The 18529-nt window shown below is 42.9% G+C and overlaps 1 protein-coding gene across 5 annotated transcripts in view; it reads left to right on the top strand.

The window, feature by feature from the left end:
• Window positions 1–18529, top strand: part of LOC129827688 (fibroblast growth factor 13-like) — a 190856-nt gene that overhangs the window by 104122 nt on the left and 68205 nt on the right. For 4 of the 5 annotated variants that reach the window (XM_055888749.1, XM_055888748.1, XM_055888750.1 and 1 more), the window contains exon 3: window positions 5452–5622. The exons of the other annotated variant lie outside the window; for it this stretch is intronic. In XM_055888749.1, coding sequence (XP_055744724.1) covers window positions 5452–5622 — 171 coding nt within the window. The remainder of the gene's footprint in view (window positions 1–5451; window positions 5623–18529) is intronic. 5 annotated transcript variants of the gene reach the window in all.

Here is an 18529-nt window from a genome sequence, read left to right as displayed (position 1 = left end):
GCTTCCGAGCATAATACTCACCAATGTCCAGTCCCTAGACAACAAGGTGGACGCAATTAGGACACAAGTTGCCTTCCAGAGAGACATCAGAGATTGTAGCATTCTCTGTTTCACGGAAACATGGCTCACTCAGGATATGTTGTCAGAGTCGGTTCAGCCACCCAGTTTCTTCACGCATCTCGCCAACAGAAACAAACATCTCTCTGGTAAGAAGAAGGGCGGGGGTGTATGCCTTATGATTATGCCTTATGATTGCTCCCAGCCTATCGACAGAAACAAACAGGAAACGCCCGTGCTTAGGTCTATTCAACGCTGGTCTGACCAATCAGATTCCACACTTCAAGATTGCTTCGATGACGTGGACTGGGATATGTTCCGGGTAGCCTCAGACAACAACATTGATGTATATGCTGACTCGGTGAGCGAGTTTATTAGCAAGTGCATCGGTGATGTTGTACCCACTGTGACTATTTAAACCTTCCCTAACCAGAAACCGTGGATTGAAGGCAGCATTAGTGCAAAACTGATAGCGCGAACCACCACTTTTAATCATGGCAAGGCGACTGGAAACATGACCAAATACAAACAGTGTAGCTATTCCCTCCGCAAGGCAATCAAACAAGCTAAGCATCAGAGACAAAGTATAGTCACAATTCAATGGCTCAAACACGAGACGTATGTGGCAGGTCCTACAGTCAAAAACGGATTACAAAAAGAAAACCAGCCCCGTAGTGGACATCGACATCTTGCTCCTAGACAAATTAAACAACTTCTTTGCTCGCTTTGAGGACTATACAGTGCCACTGACACTGCCCGCTACCAAAGCCTGTGGGCTCTCCTTCACCATGGCCAACGTGAGTAAAACATTTAAATGTGTTCACCCTCGCAAGGCTGCCGGCCCAGACGACATCCCTAACCGCCTCCTCAGAGCTTGCGCAGACCAGCTGGCTGGTGTGTTTACGGACATATTCAATCAATCCCTATTCCAGTCTGCTATGCCCACATGTTTCAAGATGGCCACCATTGTTCCTGTTCCCAAGAAAGCTAAGGTAACGGAAATAAATGACTATCGTAGCACTCACTTATGTCATCATGAAGTGCTTTGAGAGACTAGTCAAGGATCATATCACCTCCACCCTACCCGATACCCTAGACCCACTCCAATTTGCTTACCGCCCCAATAGGTCCACAGACGACGCAATTGCCATCACACTGCACACTGTCCTATCCTATCTGGACAAGAGTAATACCTATGTAAGATTGCTGATCATTGACTACAGCTCAGCACTTAACACCATAGTACCCTCCAAACTCGTCATTAAGCTTGTGCAATGTGCAACTGCCATGTGCAACTGGGTCCTGGACTTTCTGACGGTCTGCCCCCAGGTGGTGAGGGTAGGAAACAACATCTCTACCCCGCTGATTCTCAAAATTGGGCCCCACAAGGGTGCGTTCTCAGCCCTCCTGTACTCTTTGTCCACCCATGGCTGCGTAAACATGCACGCCTCCAACTCAATCATCAAGTTTGCAGAGGGTAGTGCGGAGGGTAGTGCGGTCTGCACATTGCATCACCGGGGGCAAACTACCTGCCCTCCAGGACACCTACAGCACCCAATGTCACAGGAAGACCAAAAAGATCATCAAGGACAACAACCACCCGAGCCACTGCCTGTTCACCCCGCTATCATCCAGAAGGCGAGGTCAGTACAGGTGCATCAAAGCTGGGACAGAGAGACTGAAAAACAGCATCTATCTCAAGGCCATTAGACTGTTTAACAGTCATCACTAACATAGAGTGGCTGCTGCCAACATACAGACTCAAATGTCTGGCCGATTTAATAAATGGAATTAATAAAGGTATCACTAGTCACTTTAAATAACGCCACTTTAATAATGTCTACATATTCTACATTACTCATCTCATATGTATATACTGTTTTCTATACCATCTACTGTATCTTGCCTATGCTGCTCATCCATATATTTATATGTACATATTCTTATTCGTCCCTTTACATTTGTGTGTATAAGGTAGTTGTTGTGAATTTGTTAGATTACTTGTTAGATATTACTGCACTGTCGGAACTAGAAGCGCAAGCATTTCGCTACTCTCGCATTAACGTCTGTTAACCATGTGAATGTGACCAATAAAATTTGATTTGATTTATTTCCAAGTTAATGGTGAGCTAATTACAGAAAATAGGTTATGGTTTTGAGTGTGACTAAATAAAAGCAGGTTGTTCTACCAGATCATTTTTGAATTTGGACACTGTCTCTTTGGTCTAACTTTATATCCTAAGTTGACTTTGGTGCAGGTCATGTTGTTCTTCACATTACCGTCTCTGGTAAACACACACTATATCAAATAAAATAAACGTTTATTTGTCACATGCACAGGATACATACGGTTTAAACGGTACAGTGAAATGGTTACTTGCATAGTGGAGTCTTTTGTTTAGACATGTAGCTAGCTTGCTAAACAATTAACCATAATCCAAACTCAACTCCAAACTCCAAACTCAACTCCAAACTTTCCTACCCTGCATGAATCTACAGGTAGCTCAAGCTAAACAACTTGCAATGCAACTGGCTCTGAAATACGAATAATATTATTGTAACGATTCTCATTGGTGGAAGGAGAGGAGGACCAAGGTGCAGCGCGGTACGTGTTCATTTTAATAAACAAAATAAACTGAATACTGAATTGACAAAAAATAATAAAGAGCGAGAACGAAAACAAAACAGTCTGCAAGCAATACGCACAAACAGAAAACAATCACCCACAACACACAATGGAAAACAGGCTACCTAAGTATAGCTCCCAATCAGAGACAATGATAGACAGCTGCCTCTGATTGAAACCACACCAGGCCAAACACAGAAATATACAACCTAGACATACAACATAGAATGCCCACCCACATCACACCCTGACCAAACAAATCATAGAAACATACAAAGCAATCTATGGTCAGGGCGTGACAATTATACACAGATCATACACATAACGTTAGCTAGCGAGCCAGCCAGCTAACATTAGCTAGCTAGCTAACAGTATGCTTGAACTTGCAATGAAAAGGACTTTCTGACAAAATTAAAAACGTCTAATATCTGAAAATGTAGCTAGCTAGAATCTCTTACCCATATACATGGATGAACGCTTCTCACTCTCTTTCATGGATCCATGGTTGCCCTTAGTTTGGAGATGTAATCCAGAGACAGGTGTTTTATACAACAGCCTTCTGTGTTCTCTTTTCGACTCCCTCTGCATTTGCAAACAAACTTCTGAATTTTCTACATCTCCCTAGCTATCAAACTCTGCTTCCACCAGGCATTCCACTGATTTCAAAACTCGGTTCTCCAGAAAGTGTTCTTTGTGACATATATTTTTTTAATTATGTTATAGACATAAATGTGCTACATGGCAGACCAATCCGAACTAATCTCTCAGAATGTCAAGCCCATCCATTATCACAGCCAACCGTGGCGAGCGGGAAGGTTCCTAACTTTTTTCGTGGCTAAACCTACTATGCTCGTAATTTAACAATTTTATTCGTATTTACAGATGGCTTATACGTTTGTTATTAATTAAGGCACATGAAAGTTCACATTCCATAAGGTATTTCTGCCCAAAAATGCATTTTGATAAAATGTGTGTGTTTGTGTTTGTACCCTTTTTCAGAGTCAAGGTAAACACTGAAGTATTTAAAGTAAAATGTATGCACGGAGAATGTAAGTCGCTTTGGATAAATGTAATTATTGCTCACCTTTGAATTGTACTTGTGACCCTGTCACTATTTTTGTATGGGGTGGCAGGTAGCCTAGTGATGAAGAGTTTGGGGCCAGTAACCGAGAGGTCGCTGGTTACAATCTCAGACCCGTCAAGGTAGAAAAAAAATCTGCCTTCTGAACTTGAGCAAGGCAGTTAATCCCTGACAACAATTGCTCACCGGGCATGGATGTTGATTAAGGCAGCCCCCCGCACCTATCTGATTCAGAAGACGGTTGTATGCATTCAGTTTTGCAACTGACTAGGGATCCTCTTACAGTACCTCCTGATTTATTCTCTCTGTTATTTTAAAAGGATAGAAAAGTCTATCTGCCTCCCTATTCCTCACTGAAATTAATTGGGCGTGAGTGTTTGTGCGTGCGTGCTTGCTTGCTTGCTTGCGTGTGCCTATATGTGTACCTCGTGCGGTATATTGTTGTTACGCACACGTGTGTACATGCCTGTGTGTGTGCGTGCCTGTACGTGCGTGTGTGTGTGTTCCGGGAGTGTGTGCACCTATAGTGTGTGCGTGTGAGTCAGCGGTCATGCGTCTCGAGCCCCACGAAGGGTCAACTGGTGGGAGCGAGTGTTCTCATTGACAACAGAACAAGCAGCAGGTTGACAGCTCTATATAGATATATACTCCGTTCATGTTTTACTTTGAATAACTAAGCAGAGAGAGGAGATAGGATGAGACTTCATCACTGAGCCAGTACACCACTGAGTACTTCTGGATGTCAGCCGAAATCCTACCACAGAATGAAACTACATATTAATGACGTAGCCCAGACTTCATTTAGACTCAGTTATTCTGTCTTGTGAGGCTGTCTGTGTAGAGCACGTGGATCAGCAGACCCCTCCTGTCCGTATGTGGATATACATTCAGTTAACAGATGGATGGTTAATAATGCATTAATGTGGAGGAGAAGAGAAATGTGATGTAGTCGTTTCGAGGTCACTTACAATGTGTCTGACCCTTTAGACAGGTTCCCATGAACACTAGACAGGCCTAGAGCAGTACACTGGACGAAATAATGCAGCTGATGCTATCATTTCTTCCTAGAATTCATAATATCCACTGTAATAATATCCACAATCTCATCTCTGCATGTGTCGTGTCATTCCATGAAAACGTTCCCGACCACCACGCTCTGGTTGGCTGGTCTGGGATCAGCGCATGCTTTTGCATTTGCATGCCTTCCCTTAAAAAGGGTACTGTCTGGTTGGGGTTAGTAGCACCCCGATCTGACCTTAGATCTGCTGGTATTGACCTTGTAGGTTCTTGCCTTGCTGTACTTTCACACCTCTATGCGATCCTTAGAATGATCTTAGAATGACCTTGGGACCCACAGTACTACATGATAACGATTAGGTCCGATTTGTCTCTGTATCAGTTTGCCGCGTACTCCTCCTCCCTTTCTTGATGTTACTTTAGTTGTATTTATTAAAGTTGTTAATGCTCTCACTCTCTCTCTCTCTGCACTCCTCTTGCTCCCCCTTCCTTCTAACGCTCTCTTCCTCTGTTGTAGTAGGCTGTGTTGAGTTACAATAATGCTTTAGTGGTTGCTGATGTGATGTCTGTATTTTATTTAGCCTTTGTTTGGTCTCTGCGTTGTTCTTCTGTCTGTGTTGTGGTGAGCGCTCCCCTAACCTCAGTTCATTGTGTTGTGGCACCACGGCAGTCCAGGATGACGCTGCTCCAGGTACCCAGGAGTACATTATGTTGCGGCAGGATTCCATCCACTCATCGGCGGATTTAAGGAGTAAAGGGTCCCCGTTTCGTGCTAAGTGTCATGAAATCTTCTGCTGCCCGCTGAAGCAAGTCGTCAACAAAGAGAGCTCAGAGCCCGAAGGTTTGTCCGCACCCCCTCCTTGTTTTTTAAGTGATGCTTATTTTTGGGCCTTTCCCCTTTTCTTTCTCTCTCTCATATTCTGTCTGAGTTCTCCTCCCCTCCATAAAGTTTCCGTTCATTTACATCCCATTTTTGGAATGCATCTGGCCTCTCTCTCATAGTGTTTGCTATGATTGTGAGTATCTTATGCTTGCCTGTGGAGCACCTCCCACCAAACCCCCTCCAACCACCCATAGGCCCATGCTACAGCCAACATAAAGGAATATTAAAACCACTGGAATGGGTCATGGAATGATGCAGCTGCTGTTCACCATACTGTATCAAATCAAGTTTATTTTATATAGCCCTTCGTACATCAGCTAATATCTCGAAGTGCTGTACAGAAACCCAGCCTAAAACCCCAAACAGCAAGCAATGCAGGTGTAGAAGCACGGTGGCTAGGAAAAAATCCCTAGAAAGGCCAAAACCTAGGAAGAAACCTAGAGAGGAACCAGGCTATGAGGGGTGGCCAGTCCTCTTCTGGCTGTGCCCGGGTGGAGATTATAACAGAACATGGCCAAGATGTTCAAAATGTTCATAAATGACAAGCATGGTCAAATAATAATCAGGAATAAATGTTAGTTGACTTTTCATAGCCGATCATTAAGAGTTGAAAACAGCAGGTCTGGGACAGGTAGGGGTTCCATAACCGCAGGCAGAACAGTTGAAACTGGAATAGCAGCAAGGCCAGGTGGACTGGGGACAGCAAGGAGTCATCATGCCCGGTAGTCCTGACGTATGGTCCTAGGGCTCAGGTCCTCCGAGAGAGAGAAAGAAAGAGAGAAGGAGAGAATTAGAGATAGCAAATATTTTCAAAATGTTCATAAATGACAAGCATGGTCAAATAATAATCAGGAATAAATGTCAGTTGGCTTTTCATAGCCGATCATTAAGAGTTGAAAACAGCAGGTCTGGGACAGGTAGGGGTTCCATAACCGCAGGCAGAACAGTTGAAACTGGAATAGCAGCAAGGCCAGGTGGACTGGGGACAGTAAGGAGTCATCATGCCCGGTAGTCCTGACGTATGGTCCTAGGGCTCAGGTCCTCCGAGAGAGAGAAAGAAAGAGAGAAGTAGAGAATTAGAGAGAGCCAAGATTTTCAAAATGTTCATAAATGACATGCATGGTCAAATAATAATCAGGAATAAATGTCAGTTGGCTTTTCATAGCCGATCATTAAGAGTTGAAAGCAGCAGGTCTGGGACAGGTAGGGGTTCCATAACCGCAGGCAGAACAGTTGAAACTGTAGTGTTTCTATTTCAGCCTCTTGGCTTCATAGAATAAGAAGCTTGCAGCTCGTCATGCTACAACCTCATGACTCTGCACCTCTACTGTATATCACATCCATATTAGGTTGATATTAAGATGATGCCAGTATATTATTGGCATGCTGCCCACCCATTAAGCAACTGTCCGTCTCCCCCCATGCTCCCCTGGCTTTTAGTCTTGCTGGCTTTAGCCCTGTCCCTCTCTTTCACCTAGTCCCCCTCTCTATCTCCTTCTCCCCCATCGCTCCTCCCGCCCTCTGCCCCTCCTCCTTTCTCTACCTGCCTTTCTCCTCTTCCGTCCTCCCCCCCTCTCTCTCTCTACCGTTCTCTCCCCTCCCCCACTCTCCTCTCTCTCTCTACCGTTCTCTCCCCTCCCCCACTCTCCTCTCTCTCTCTACCGTTCTCTCCCCTCCCCCACTCTCCTCTCTCTCTCTACCGTTCTCTCCCCTCCCCCACTCTCCTCTCTCTCTCTACCGTTCTCTCCCCTCCCTCACTCTCCTCTCTCTCTCTACCGTTCTCTCCCCTCCCCCACTCTCCTCTCTCTCTCTCTACCGTTCTCTCCCCCCCCTCCGCTCCCCCACGCTCCTCTCTCTCTCTACCGTTCTCTCCCCTCCCCCACTCTCCTCTCTCTCTCTACCGTTCTCTCCCCTCCCCCACTCTCCTCTCTCTCTCTACCGTTCTCTCCCCTCCCCCACTCTCCTCTCTCTCTCTACCGTTCTCTCCCCTCCCCCACTCTCCTCTCTCTCTCTACCGTTCTCTCCCCTCCCCCACTCTCCTCTCTTTCTCTACCGTTCTCTCCCCTCCCCCACTCTCCTCTCTCTCTCTACCGTTCTCTCCCCTCCCCCACTCTCCTCTCTCTCTCTACCGTTCTCTCCCCTCCCCCACTCTCCTCTCTCTCTCTACCGTTCTCTCCCCTCCCCCCCTCTCCCCTCCCCCACTCTCCTCTCTCTCTCTCTACCATTCTCTCCCCTCCCCCACTCTCCTCTCTCTCTCTACCGTTCTCTCCCCTCCCCCACTCTCCTCTCTCTCTCTCTACCGTTCTCTCCCCTCCCCCCCTCTCCCCTCCCCCACTCTCCTCTCTCTCTCTCTACCGTTCTCTCCCCTCCCCCACTCTCCTCTCTCTCTACCGTTCTCTCCCCTCCCCCCCTCTCCCCTCCCCCACTCTCCTCTCTCTCTCTCTACCGTTCTCTCCCCTCCCCCACTCTCCTCTCTCTCTCTACCGTTCTCCCCCCTCCCCCACTCTCCTCTCTCTCTCTACCGTTCTCTCCCCCCCCCTCCGCTCCCCCACTCTCCTCTCTCTCTCTACCGTTCTCTCCCCTACCCCACTCTCCTCTCTCTCTCTACCGTTCTCTCCCCTCCCCCACTCTCCTCTCTCTCTCTACCGTTCTCTCCCCTCCCCCACTCTCCTCTCTCTCTCTCTACCGTTCTCTCCCCCCCCTCCGCTCCCCCACTCTCCTCTCTCTCTCTACCGTTCTCTCCCCTCCCCACTCTCCTCTCTCTCTCTACCGTTCTCTCCCCTCCCCCACTCTCCTCTCTCTCTCCCCTCCTCTCCCCTCCCCCCTCTCCTCTCTCTCTCTACCCCGCTCCCTGGCGCTTGCAGACACATGATGGTTTAGTTAGTCTGTGTATGGTCATGCTCATTGGGGAGAGGGGAAGACACCGCACAGTAACATTAGGTGTAAGCACCTGCATGCTGATACATTGTACATGTATGTTAGGCACCAGGGGTTGATTGTTCCATCTATTGCCTGAGGCTTGTGCATTTTCATCAGTAGAGTACTAAGATTGCAACGATGAAGGTACCTTCCTTTTCAGACTTCCAGGCAACTCGGTAAGACATGTGATTCGCTACGGGTTATAGTACATTTGCAGTGTAAGCTGGTTTGTCGTGTGGTCTCAGCTACATGATATTATCAGGTAACAATCACCCGTTGAATTAGATGTGTGGGCTGCTCTTGAACATAGTGACATGTAGAAGTGTGGCTTTATCCAATGCATTGCATCCGAATGATGGTGCATTATAATGTCTGTTATTCTGATTTAGTAAATTAGAGCGCGAGGGACACAGAGAGTGAGAGAAAGGGATGGAGAGATAGAAATATTGCGAGACAGAGAGAGCAACAGATTGAGCTACAGTAGAGGGATGGGGAACTACAGATCTATTATACAGATCTATTATTCCAACTCCACCGTGATGTGATGGAATTTACAAAGGAAGGAGGGGAGAGAGAATGCCGTCTTATGTAACCTGTTAGCTGGGGTGTCGTTAACTTTAAGGGACTGATGTGATGTGGTTCTGTAGCCCGTGGCAGTGCCGTGGCCCTCTATGTTCAGTACAGAGAACCCTCCCAGGCATCACCTAATATCACCTTATCTCAGAACTTCCGTTGTGGCGTTCTTGCCGTTTTGGGAACGTTAGCGTGCTAGCTCAAAATGCTGTGGGATCATATCAAGAAAAACCTTTCAAAGTTGAAATGGCAAGTCTGTGCCACATCCGCAGATTATTCAAGAGTGGGAGGACGATATGAAAAAATGGCCACAGATCACCTACGAAGACATCTTCAATTATTTCTGTCTCGTCTCCCGGTGTGGATGGGTCAGAGATGAAGAGCTGCAAAAGCACAGAGGCATATCAATACCTCCACAGCGGCAAAGTTGGGCGGGTGCTTATTCACTGTCTTGAGGATGATAACCTGGTGTTCCTCAAAGCAGATGTCCAGTCCAGTCAGAGAATAACACAGCATCATTCTGCCTGGGTTCTGTGTCATCTGTCGGCACGGTGGAGACCGCAGGGTGCACTTGTGTTACAGTCACGCAGCTGCAGTACTATGGAAGGTAACTATCATAACCCTTCCTATTACTGATATGTTTGACGTTAGCTAGTTACTTAGCAAGCTAGCTAATTGTGATGATACCATATCACGGACCAGAACTGATAACGTTAACTATTACAACATGCACACACGGTCTAATCTCGAATGGCAATGAGATAGGTACAAAATCAGAGTGAGTTTTACAATCAAATAGGAAATGACCAACCTAAAACTACTAGTTATAAGGGTACTGTGTAAACTAGTCAGCTGTGAACACCATGTAAACTAGTGTTCTGTACTGTCATTGACTATTCTAACAGTAGTGTTTGGTTGAAGGTGCAGAATGCTGTGTATGGAGGATTGACAGGGGTGTCCTGTACAGATGAGCAATGACAGTGGAACTCTGAGACGCAGCGGAATGTAGCTCTAAAAAGGTTGAGCGAGATCTGTTTCAAATGTCACATACCAGCCGCTTCTCCATCTCTACCTCCAACTCCTACGTACTCCTCCCACAATGCACTTTAGAAGAGTTTGGAAGGGGCCAATGTTCCAGTGGGGAGCCTTCTGCACAAGTGCATCAAAGCTAAACCAAACAGTCATCAGGTTCCAGCAGCCTCATGGTGAACACGGCATCAACATGCAGTGTCAGAAAGGCTTATGACGTTCATGTTATGCTGGAGGAGTGTAAATGTGCCAGCTTGGAGGAGGTCACTAAAGCATAGAGTGCCTCACATGTGTGGAATGACGCCCGTAAACTTTGGATCGCTGCTAGAGCAAAGAAGGTTCCTGTGCGCACCTCAACAAATCCCAACAACTTTGTGCGGGAGCATCTCTTCCCCAGGTTCCATGGGAACTCAGCAACCACATAGGCAAGGAGAACGAGCAGGTGGCCTACACATGGATGGAGAGTTGCGGGTTTAGTCTGGAGAGTAGAGGCACAGTAATGAGTGTCAAGGAGCCATGGCTTTCAACAAGCCCAGACGGAGTGTTAAGCTCTCAAGAACTTTTTAAGACATCAAATGTCCTGTTCTGAGTAAGAGCTGGGAGTCCCTGACTGACCTGTTCTCTGGCAAACTCCCCGGGGTGAAGCTGGTGGATGGGCTTCCTCAGCTGCAACCGAATGGAGCCCGTGGGTACTACATGCAGGTGCAAATGGGCATGTTCTGCACAGGACCGGAGAGATGCAAACTGCTTGTCTGGGCTCCATCCGAGCAGGTTGTTATTGATGCGAAGTTCTGTGCTGATCTTGTCCCTAAACTGAAGGCATTCTATTTCACACATATGCTGCCAAGGATAGTAGATGAATTCCAGTCAGGCAGACTAACTCTGTGCTCCAAATATGTTCATCTATGTGGTATCTAGGGGCCTAATACTTCAGTGTTTTTAAATAGTTCTGTCACGTTCCTGACCTGTTTTCTGTTGTTTTTGTATGTGTTTAGTTGGTCAGGGCGTGAGTTGGGGTGGGTATTCTATGTTATGTGTTTCTATGTTGGGTTAAATGTGTTGCCTGATATGGTTCTCAATTAGAGGCAGGTGTTTGACGTTTCCTCTGATTGAGAACCATATTAATGTAGGCTGTTCTCACTGTTTGTTTGTGGGTGATTGTTGCTGTGTCTGTGTTAGTTGCACCACACAGTACTGTCTCGTCTCGTATCGTTCGTTCTTTTCCTGTTCGTGCGTTCTTCGTTTTATGTAGTTCTCATGTTCAGGTCTGTTTAACGTCGTTTGTTGTTTTGTAAATTATTCAAGTGTTCTTCGTGTTTCGTCCTGTCTATTAAATTCCTCATGGAAAATTACCACGCTGCACATTGGTCCTCAGATCCTTCTCGCCTCTCCTCGTCTGTGGAGGAGGAAGAGCTAGACTGTCGTTACAAGTTCCTATATTTTGTGCCTTGTAAAGCTCTCTGTCAGCTCTACCTTATTATCTTAGCATAACTCTTGATTGGTGTTTTGTTGTCTGGCACAGTTCTCTTCATAACACACATTTACCTGATTATATTAGCATAATTCCTGGTGGGTTTGTTTTGTATCTTGCCTTGTACAGCTCTCTTCATACATGTTTATCTAATGCATACGGATAATAATATTTGTATTGTACCTTGTATAGCTCTTTCTTTTCATATGGCACTCAATCAACTTATCTAAGCATACCGTAACTCATCTTGCACTTGGCAAGTTATGGTGTTAATAAAAACCCTATGAAATTCAACTTTGTTGACATTTTCTTTGATACTTAACATTTTGAAATGAAGGAAGAGGAGGAATGTGTTCGTTATTTGATTCTGGGTTTGGTTTTGAAGGGCACACATGAAGAAAACAGTGTGGCACTTCATGAACAGTTGTCTTCACTCTTGGTCTGTTAGAGACATTTTGGTGTTGAAGAAAATCTATTTTAAATAGATTGAAGAAGGCAAGATAACAGCACCTATTGGATGCCTGTAATTATCAGGAACAGGCAAAATGACAGTACATTTCTAATGTAGGAACAATCAAATGATTCAGATAAAATAGGAAGCTACAGTACCAGTCAAAAGTTTCAACACACCTACTCATTCCAGGGTTTTTCTTTATTTGTACTACTTTACATTGCAGAATAATAGTGAAGACATTAAAACTATGAAATAACACAAACGTAATAATTTAGTAACCAAAAAAGTGTTAAACAAATCAAAATATATTTTTTCTTTGAGATTCTTCAAAGTAGCCACCCTTTGCCTTCGTGACAGCTATGCACACTCTTGGCATTTTCTCAACCAGCTTTTCCAACAGTCTTGAAGGAGTTCCCACATATGCTGAGCACTTGTTGGTTACTTTTCCTTCAATCTGCGGTCCAACTCATCCCAAACCATCTCCATTGGGTTGAGGTTGGGTGATTGTGGAGGCCAGGTCATCTGATATAGAATATACAGTGGCAAGAAAAATGATGTAAACCCTTTGGAATGACCTGGATTTCTGCATGAATTGGTCATAATATGTGATATGATCTTCATCAAAGTCGCAACAATAGACAAACATACTGTGATTAAACTAATAGCACACAAACTATTGTATTTTCTTGTCTATATTGAATAAATCATTTAAACATTCACAATGTAGGCTGGAAATAGTATGTGAACCCCTTGGCTAATGACATCTCCAAAAGCTAATTGGAGTCAGGAGTCAGCTAACCTGGAGTACAATCATTGAGACAAGGTTGGAGATGTTGGTTAGAGCTGCCTTGCCCTATAAAAAATACTCACAACATTTTAGTTTGCTATTCACAAGAAGCATTGCCTGATGTGAACCATGCCTCAAACAAAATAGATCTCAGAAGACATAAGATTAAGAATTGTTGACTTGCATAAAGCTCGAAAGGGGTACAAAAGTATCTCTAAAAGCCTTGATGTTCATCAGTCCACGGTAAGACAAATTGTCTATAAATGGAGAAAGTTCAGCATTGTTGCTACTCTCCCTAGGAGTGGCCGTCCTGGAAAGACGACAGCAAGAGCACAGCGCAGAATGCTCAATGAGGTTAAGAAGAATCCTGGAGTGTCAGCTAAAGACTTACAGAAATCTCTGGAACGTGCTAACCTCTCTGTTGACGAGTTTACGATACATAAAACACTAAACAAGAATGCTGTTCATGGAAGGACACCACAGACGAAGCCACTGCTGTCCAAAGAAACATTGCTGCACGTCTGAAGTTTGCAAAAGAGCACATGGAGGTTCCACAGCGCTACTGGCAAAATATTCTATGGACAGATGTAACTACAGTTGAGTTGTTTGGAAGGAACATACAACACTATGTGTGGAGAAAAGGCACAGCACACCAACATCAAACCCTCATCCCAACTGTAAAGTATGGTGCAGGGAGCATCATGGTTTGGGGCTGCTTTGCTGCCTCAGGGCCTGGACAGCTTGCTATCATTGACGGAAAAATGAATTCCCAAGTTTATCAAGACATTTTGCAGGAGAAGGTTAGTCTATCTGTCCGCCAATTGAAGCTTATCAGAAGTTGGGTGATGCAACAGGACAACAACCCAAAACATAGAAGTAAATCAACAACAGAATGGATTCAACAGAGGAAAATACGTCTTCTGGAGTCCTGGCCTCAACCCGATTGAGATGCTGTGGTATGACCTCAAGAGAGCGGTTCACACCAGACATCCCATAAATATTGCTGAACTGAAAGAGTTTTGTAAAGAGGAATGGTCCAAAATTCCTCCTGACCGTTGTGCAGGTCTGATCCGCAACTACAGAAAACGTTTGGTTGAGGTTATTTCTGCTAAAGGAGGGTCAACCACTTATTAAATCTAAGAGTTCACATACTTTTCCCACCCTACACTGTGAATGTTTACACGGTGTGTTCAATACAGACATTAAAATGTATAATTGTTTGTGTTATTAGTTTAAGCAACTGTGTCTGTCTATTGTTGTGACCTAGATGAAGATCAGATCAAATTTTAATGAACAATTTATGCAGAAATCCAGGTAATTCCAAATGGTTCACATACTTTTTCTTGCCACTGTATCTGGTACTACAGAAAACTATTTAAAGGAGCTAAGGGTTCTTTGAGTGATTATTGTTCCAAATAGAACCATCACCCCCTTGAAGAACGCTCTGTTGAAACTCAGTGTGTAGTACTGCCAGCGGTACAAGAACAGGGTCTGTCCTTCAGAGAGATGAGGAACTCAATATAAAGCAGGATCACTGTTTGCTGCCTGTGAAGACTGAACTTGTATAAAGGCTTAGTGACAAAGACCATGTTTTATAATCAAGCTTTAGTAAAATATAATGTTTTGTAGCCAGTGGTGGAAAAAAAGTACTCAATTGTCATACTTCAGTAAAAGTAAAGAAACCTTAATTAATAGAAAATTACGTAAGTGAAAGTCACCCAGTAAAATAGTACTTGAATAAAAGTATTTGGTTTTAAATATACTTAAGTATCAAAGAAAATGTATTTGTTAAAATATACTTAAGTATCACAATCAAAATATACTATAAATCATATTCCTTATTTTCAAGCAAACCAGGCGGCACCATTATCTTTTTATTTGATCTTTTATGTATGGCTAGCCGGGGCACACTCCAACACTCAGACATAATGTATATGTGTTTACATCAGACATTATGTATATGTGTTTATGTGTTTACATCAGACATTATGTATATGTGTTTATGTGTTTACATCAGACATAATGTATATGTGTTTACATCAGACATAATGTATATGTGTTTATGTGTTTACATCAGACATAATGTATATGTGTTTATGTGTTTACATCAGACATAATGTATATGTGTTTATGTGTTTACATCAGACATAATGTATATGTGTTTACATCAGACATAATGTATATGTGTTTATGTGTTTACATCAGACATAATGTATATGTGATTATGTGTTTACATCAGACATAATGTATATGTGTTTATGTGTTTACATCAGACATAATGTATATGTGATTATGTGTTTACATCAGACATAATGTATATGTGATTATGTGTTTACATATGACATAATGTATATGTGATTATGTGTTTACATCAGACATAATGTATATGTGATTATGTGTTTACATCAGACATAATGTATATGTGTTTATGTGTTTACATCAGACATAATGTATATGTGATTATGTGTTTACATCAGACATAATGTATATGTGTTTATGTGTTTACATCAGACATAATGTATATGTGTTTATGTGTTTACATCAGACATAATGTATATGTGATTATGTGTTTACATCAGACATAATGTTTATGTGTTTACATCAGACATAATGTATATGTGTTTATGTGTTTACATCAGACATAATGTATATGTGATTATGTGTTTACATCAGACATAATGTATATGTGTTTATGTGTTTACATCAGACATAATGTATATGTGATTATGTGTTTACATCAGACATAATGTATATGTGTTTATGTGTTTACATCAGACATAATGTATATGTGTTTATGTGTTTACATCAGACATAATGTATATGTGTTTACATCAGACATAATGTATATGTGATTATGTGTTTACATCAGACATAATGTATATGTGTTTATGTGTTTGCATCAGACATAATGTATATGTGATTATGTGTTTACATCAGACATAATGTATATGTGTTTATGTGTTTACATCAGACATAATGTATATGTGTTTATGTGTTTACATCAGACATAATGTTTATGTGTTTACATCAGACATAATGTATATGTGTTTATGTGTTTACATCAGACATAATGTATATGTGATTATGTGTTTACATCAGACATAATGTATATGTGTTTATGTGTTTGCATCAGACATAATGTATATGTGATTATGTGTTTACATCAGACATAATGTATATGTGTTTATGTGTTTACATCAGACATAATGTATATGTGTTTATGTGTTTACATCAGACATAATGTATATGTGTTTACATCAGACATAATGTATATGTGATTATGTGTTTACATCAGACATAATGTATATGTGTTTATGTGTTTACATCAGACATAATGTATATGTGTTTATGTGTTTACATCAGACATAATGTATATGTGTTTATGTGTTTACATCAGACATAATGTACATGTGTTTACATCAGACATAATGTATATGTGATTATGTGTTTACATCAGACATAATGTATATGTGTTTATGTGTTTACATCAGACATAATGTATATGTGTTTATGTGTTTACATCAGACATAATGTATATGTGTTTACATCAGACATAATGTATATGTGATTATGTGTTTACATCAGACATAATGTATATGTGTTTACATCAGACATAATGTATATGTGATTATGTGTTTACATCAGACATAATGTATATGTGATTATGTGTTTACATCAGACATAATGTATATGTGTTTACATCAGACATAATGTATATGTGTTCATGTGTTTACATCAGACATAATGTATATGTGTTTACATCAGACATAATGTATATGTGTTTATGTGTTTACATCAGACATAATGTATATGTGTTTATGTGTTTACATCAGACATAATGTATATGTATTTATGTGTTTACATCAGACATAATGTATATGTGTTTATGTGTTTACATCAGACATAATGTATATGTGTTTAGCATTTGTGGTCCCATGTTTCTCAGTTGGTAGAGCATGGCGCTTGCAACGCCAGGGTTGTGGGTTCAATTCCCACGGGGGGACCAGGGTTCAATTCCCACGGGGGGACCAGGATGAATATGTATGAACTTTCCAATTTGTAAGTCGCTCTGGATAAGAGCGTCTGCTAAATGATGTAAATGTAAATGATTTGTGTTTATTGAGTCTGCCACATCAGAGGCAATAGGGATGACTGGGGATGTTCTCTTGATTAGTGCCTGAATTAGACCATTTTCCTGTCAAAATGTAAGGAGTACTTTTGGATGTCAGGGAAAATGGAGTAAAAAGTACATTATTTTCTTTAGGAATGTAGTGAAGTAAAAGTTCGAAAAAAATATAGCGCAAAAAACTACTTAAATAGCATTTTTAAGTACTTTACACCACTGTTTGTAGCAGACAACAGTAAGCGAGCTGACATTTACTATCTTGTCTTTCCCAGCTCCTGTTGTACATAGGATGGTGAAGTGTGTAATATACTGTAGATGTGTGGTTACAGTACAGTATAGGCAACACTCTGTTGTTCTTTAATCTCTGCTGGAGTCACATCAGTATTTTCTCTGCTGGAGTCACATCAGTACTATCTCTGCTGCAGTCACATCAGTACTATCTCTGCTGCAGTCACATCAGGACTCTCTGCTGCAGTCACATCATTACTCTCTCTGCTGCAGTCACATCAGGACACTCTCTGCTGCAGTCACATCAGGACACTCTGCTGCTGTCACATCAGGACACTCTCTGCTGCAGTCACATCAGTACTATCTCTGCTGCAGTCACATCAGTACTCTCTGCTGCAGTCACATCATTACTCTCTCTGCTGCAGTCACATCAGTACTATCTCTACTAGTCCCCTAATCCCACTGTCATCACAACACTGCATTACACAGGTAGAAGATATGACCCCCATGTCATTAAAAGACTTGGTCCACCGAACAACACATCAGTAGCCTGTATCATATCTTCTGCAGACTCTATCAGACTCCCCAAGGGCATGAGATCAGAGGGGTATACAGTACCCACAGGGTCAGGCAGGGAGGCAGATACTCTACCCTAGACCCCAGGCCCCAAAGCCCTCGCCTACACAGTCTGTCTGTCTCTGTCTGTCTGTCTGTCTGTCTGTCTGTCTGTCTGTCTGTCTGTCTGTCTGTCTGTCTGTCTGTCTGTCTGGCTGGCTGTCTGTCTGTCTGTCTGTCTGTCTGTCTGGCGGCTGTCTGTCTGGCTGTCTGGCTGTCTGGCTGTGTCTGTATGTGTGTCTGTGTCTGTATGTCTGTATGTCTGTGTCTGTATGTCTGTGTGTCTGCGTCTGCCTGTGTCTGTCTCTGTCTGTTTGTTTCTGTCTGTCTATCTGTCTCTGTCTGTCTGTCTGTCTGTCTGTCTGTCTGTCTGTCTGTCTGTCTGTCTGTCTGTCTGTCTGTCTGTCTGTCTGTCTTCTTTCTTTTCATTATTTGTTCCTACTGCTATCTCTCTCTTCTCTCATTCTCTCTCTCTATCTCTCTCTCTCCCACTCCCTACCACCCTACCTCCCTTCTGTTTCTCCACTACAGATGAAAAGTTGTGCCCAGTACACATCCCATCCATAATTCAGTGGCTTTGTGATGAGCCTCCCCAACTTCACACTAAAGACTCTGAGGTCACAGGCGCGCGCACACACACACACACACGCACACACGCACACA

Source organism: Salvelinus fontinalis, chromosome 29, assembly GCF_029448725.1.
Source record: "Salvelinus fontinalis isolate EN_2023a chromosome 29, ASM2944872v1, whole genome shotgun sequence".
Classification (NCBI taxonomy): domain Eukaryota; kingdom Metazoa; phylum Chordata; class Actinopteri; order Salmoniformes; family Salmonidae; genus Salvelinus; species Salvelinus fontinalis.
Note: the sequence above shows the minus strand (reverse complement) of the source record. Positions and strands in the feature narration are given on the sequence as shown.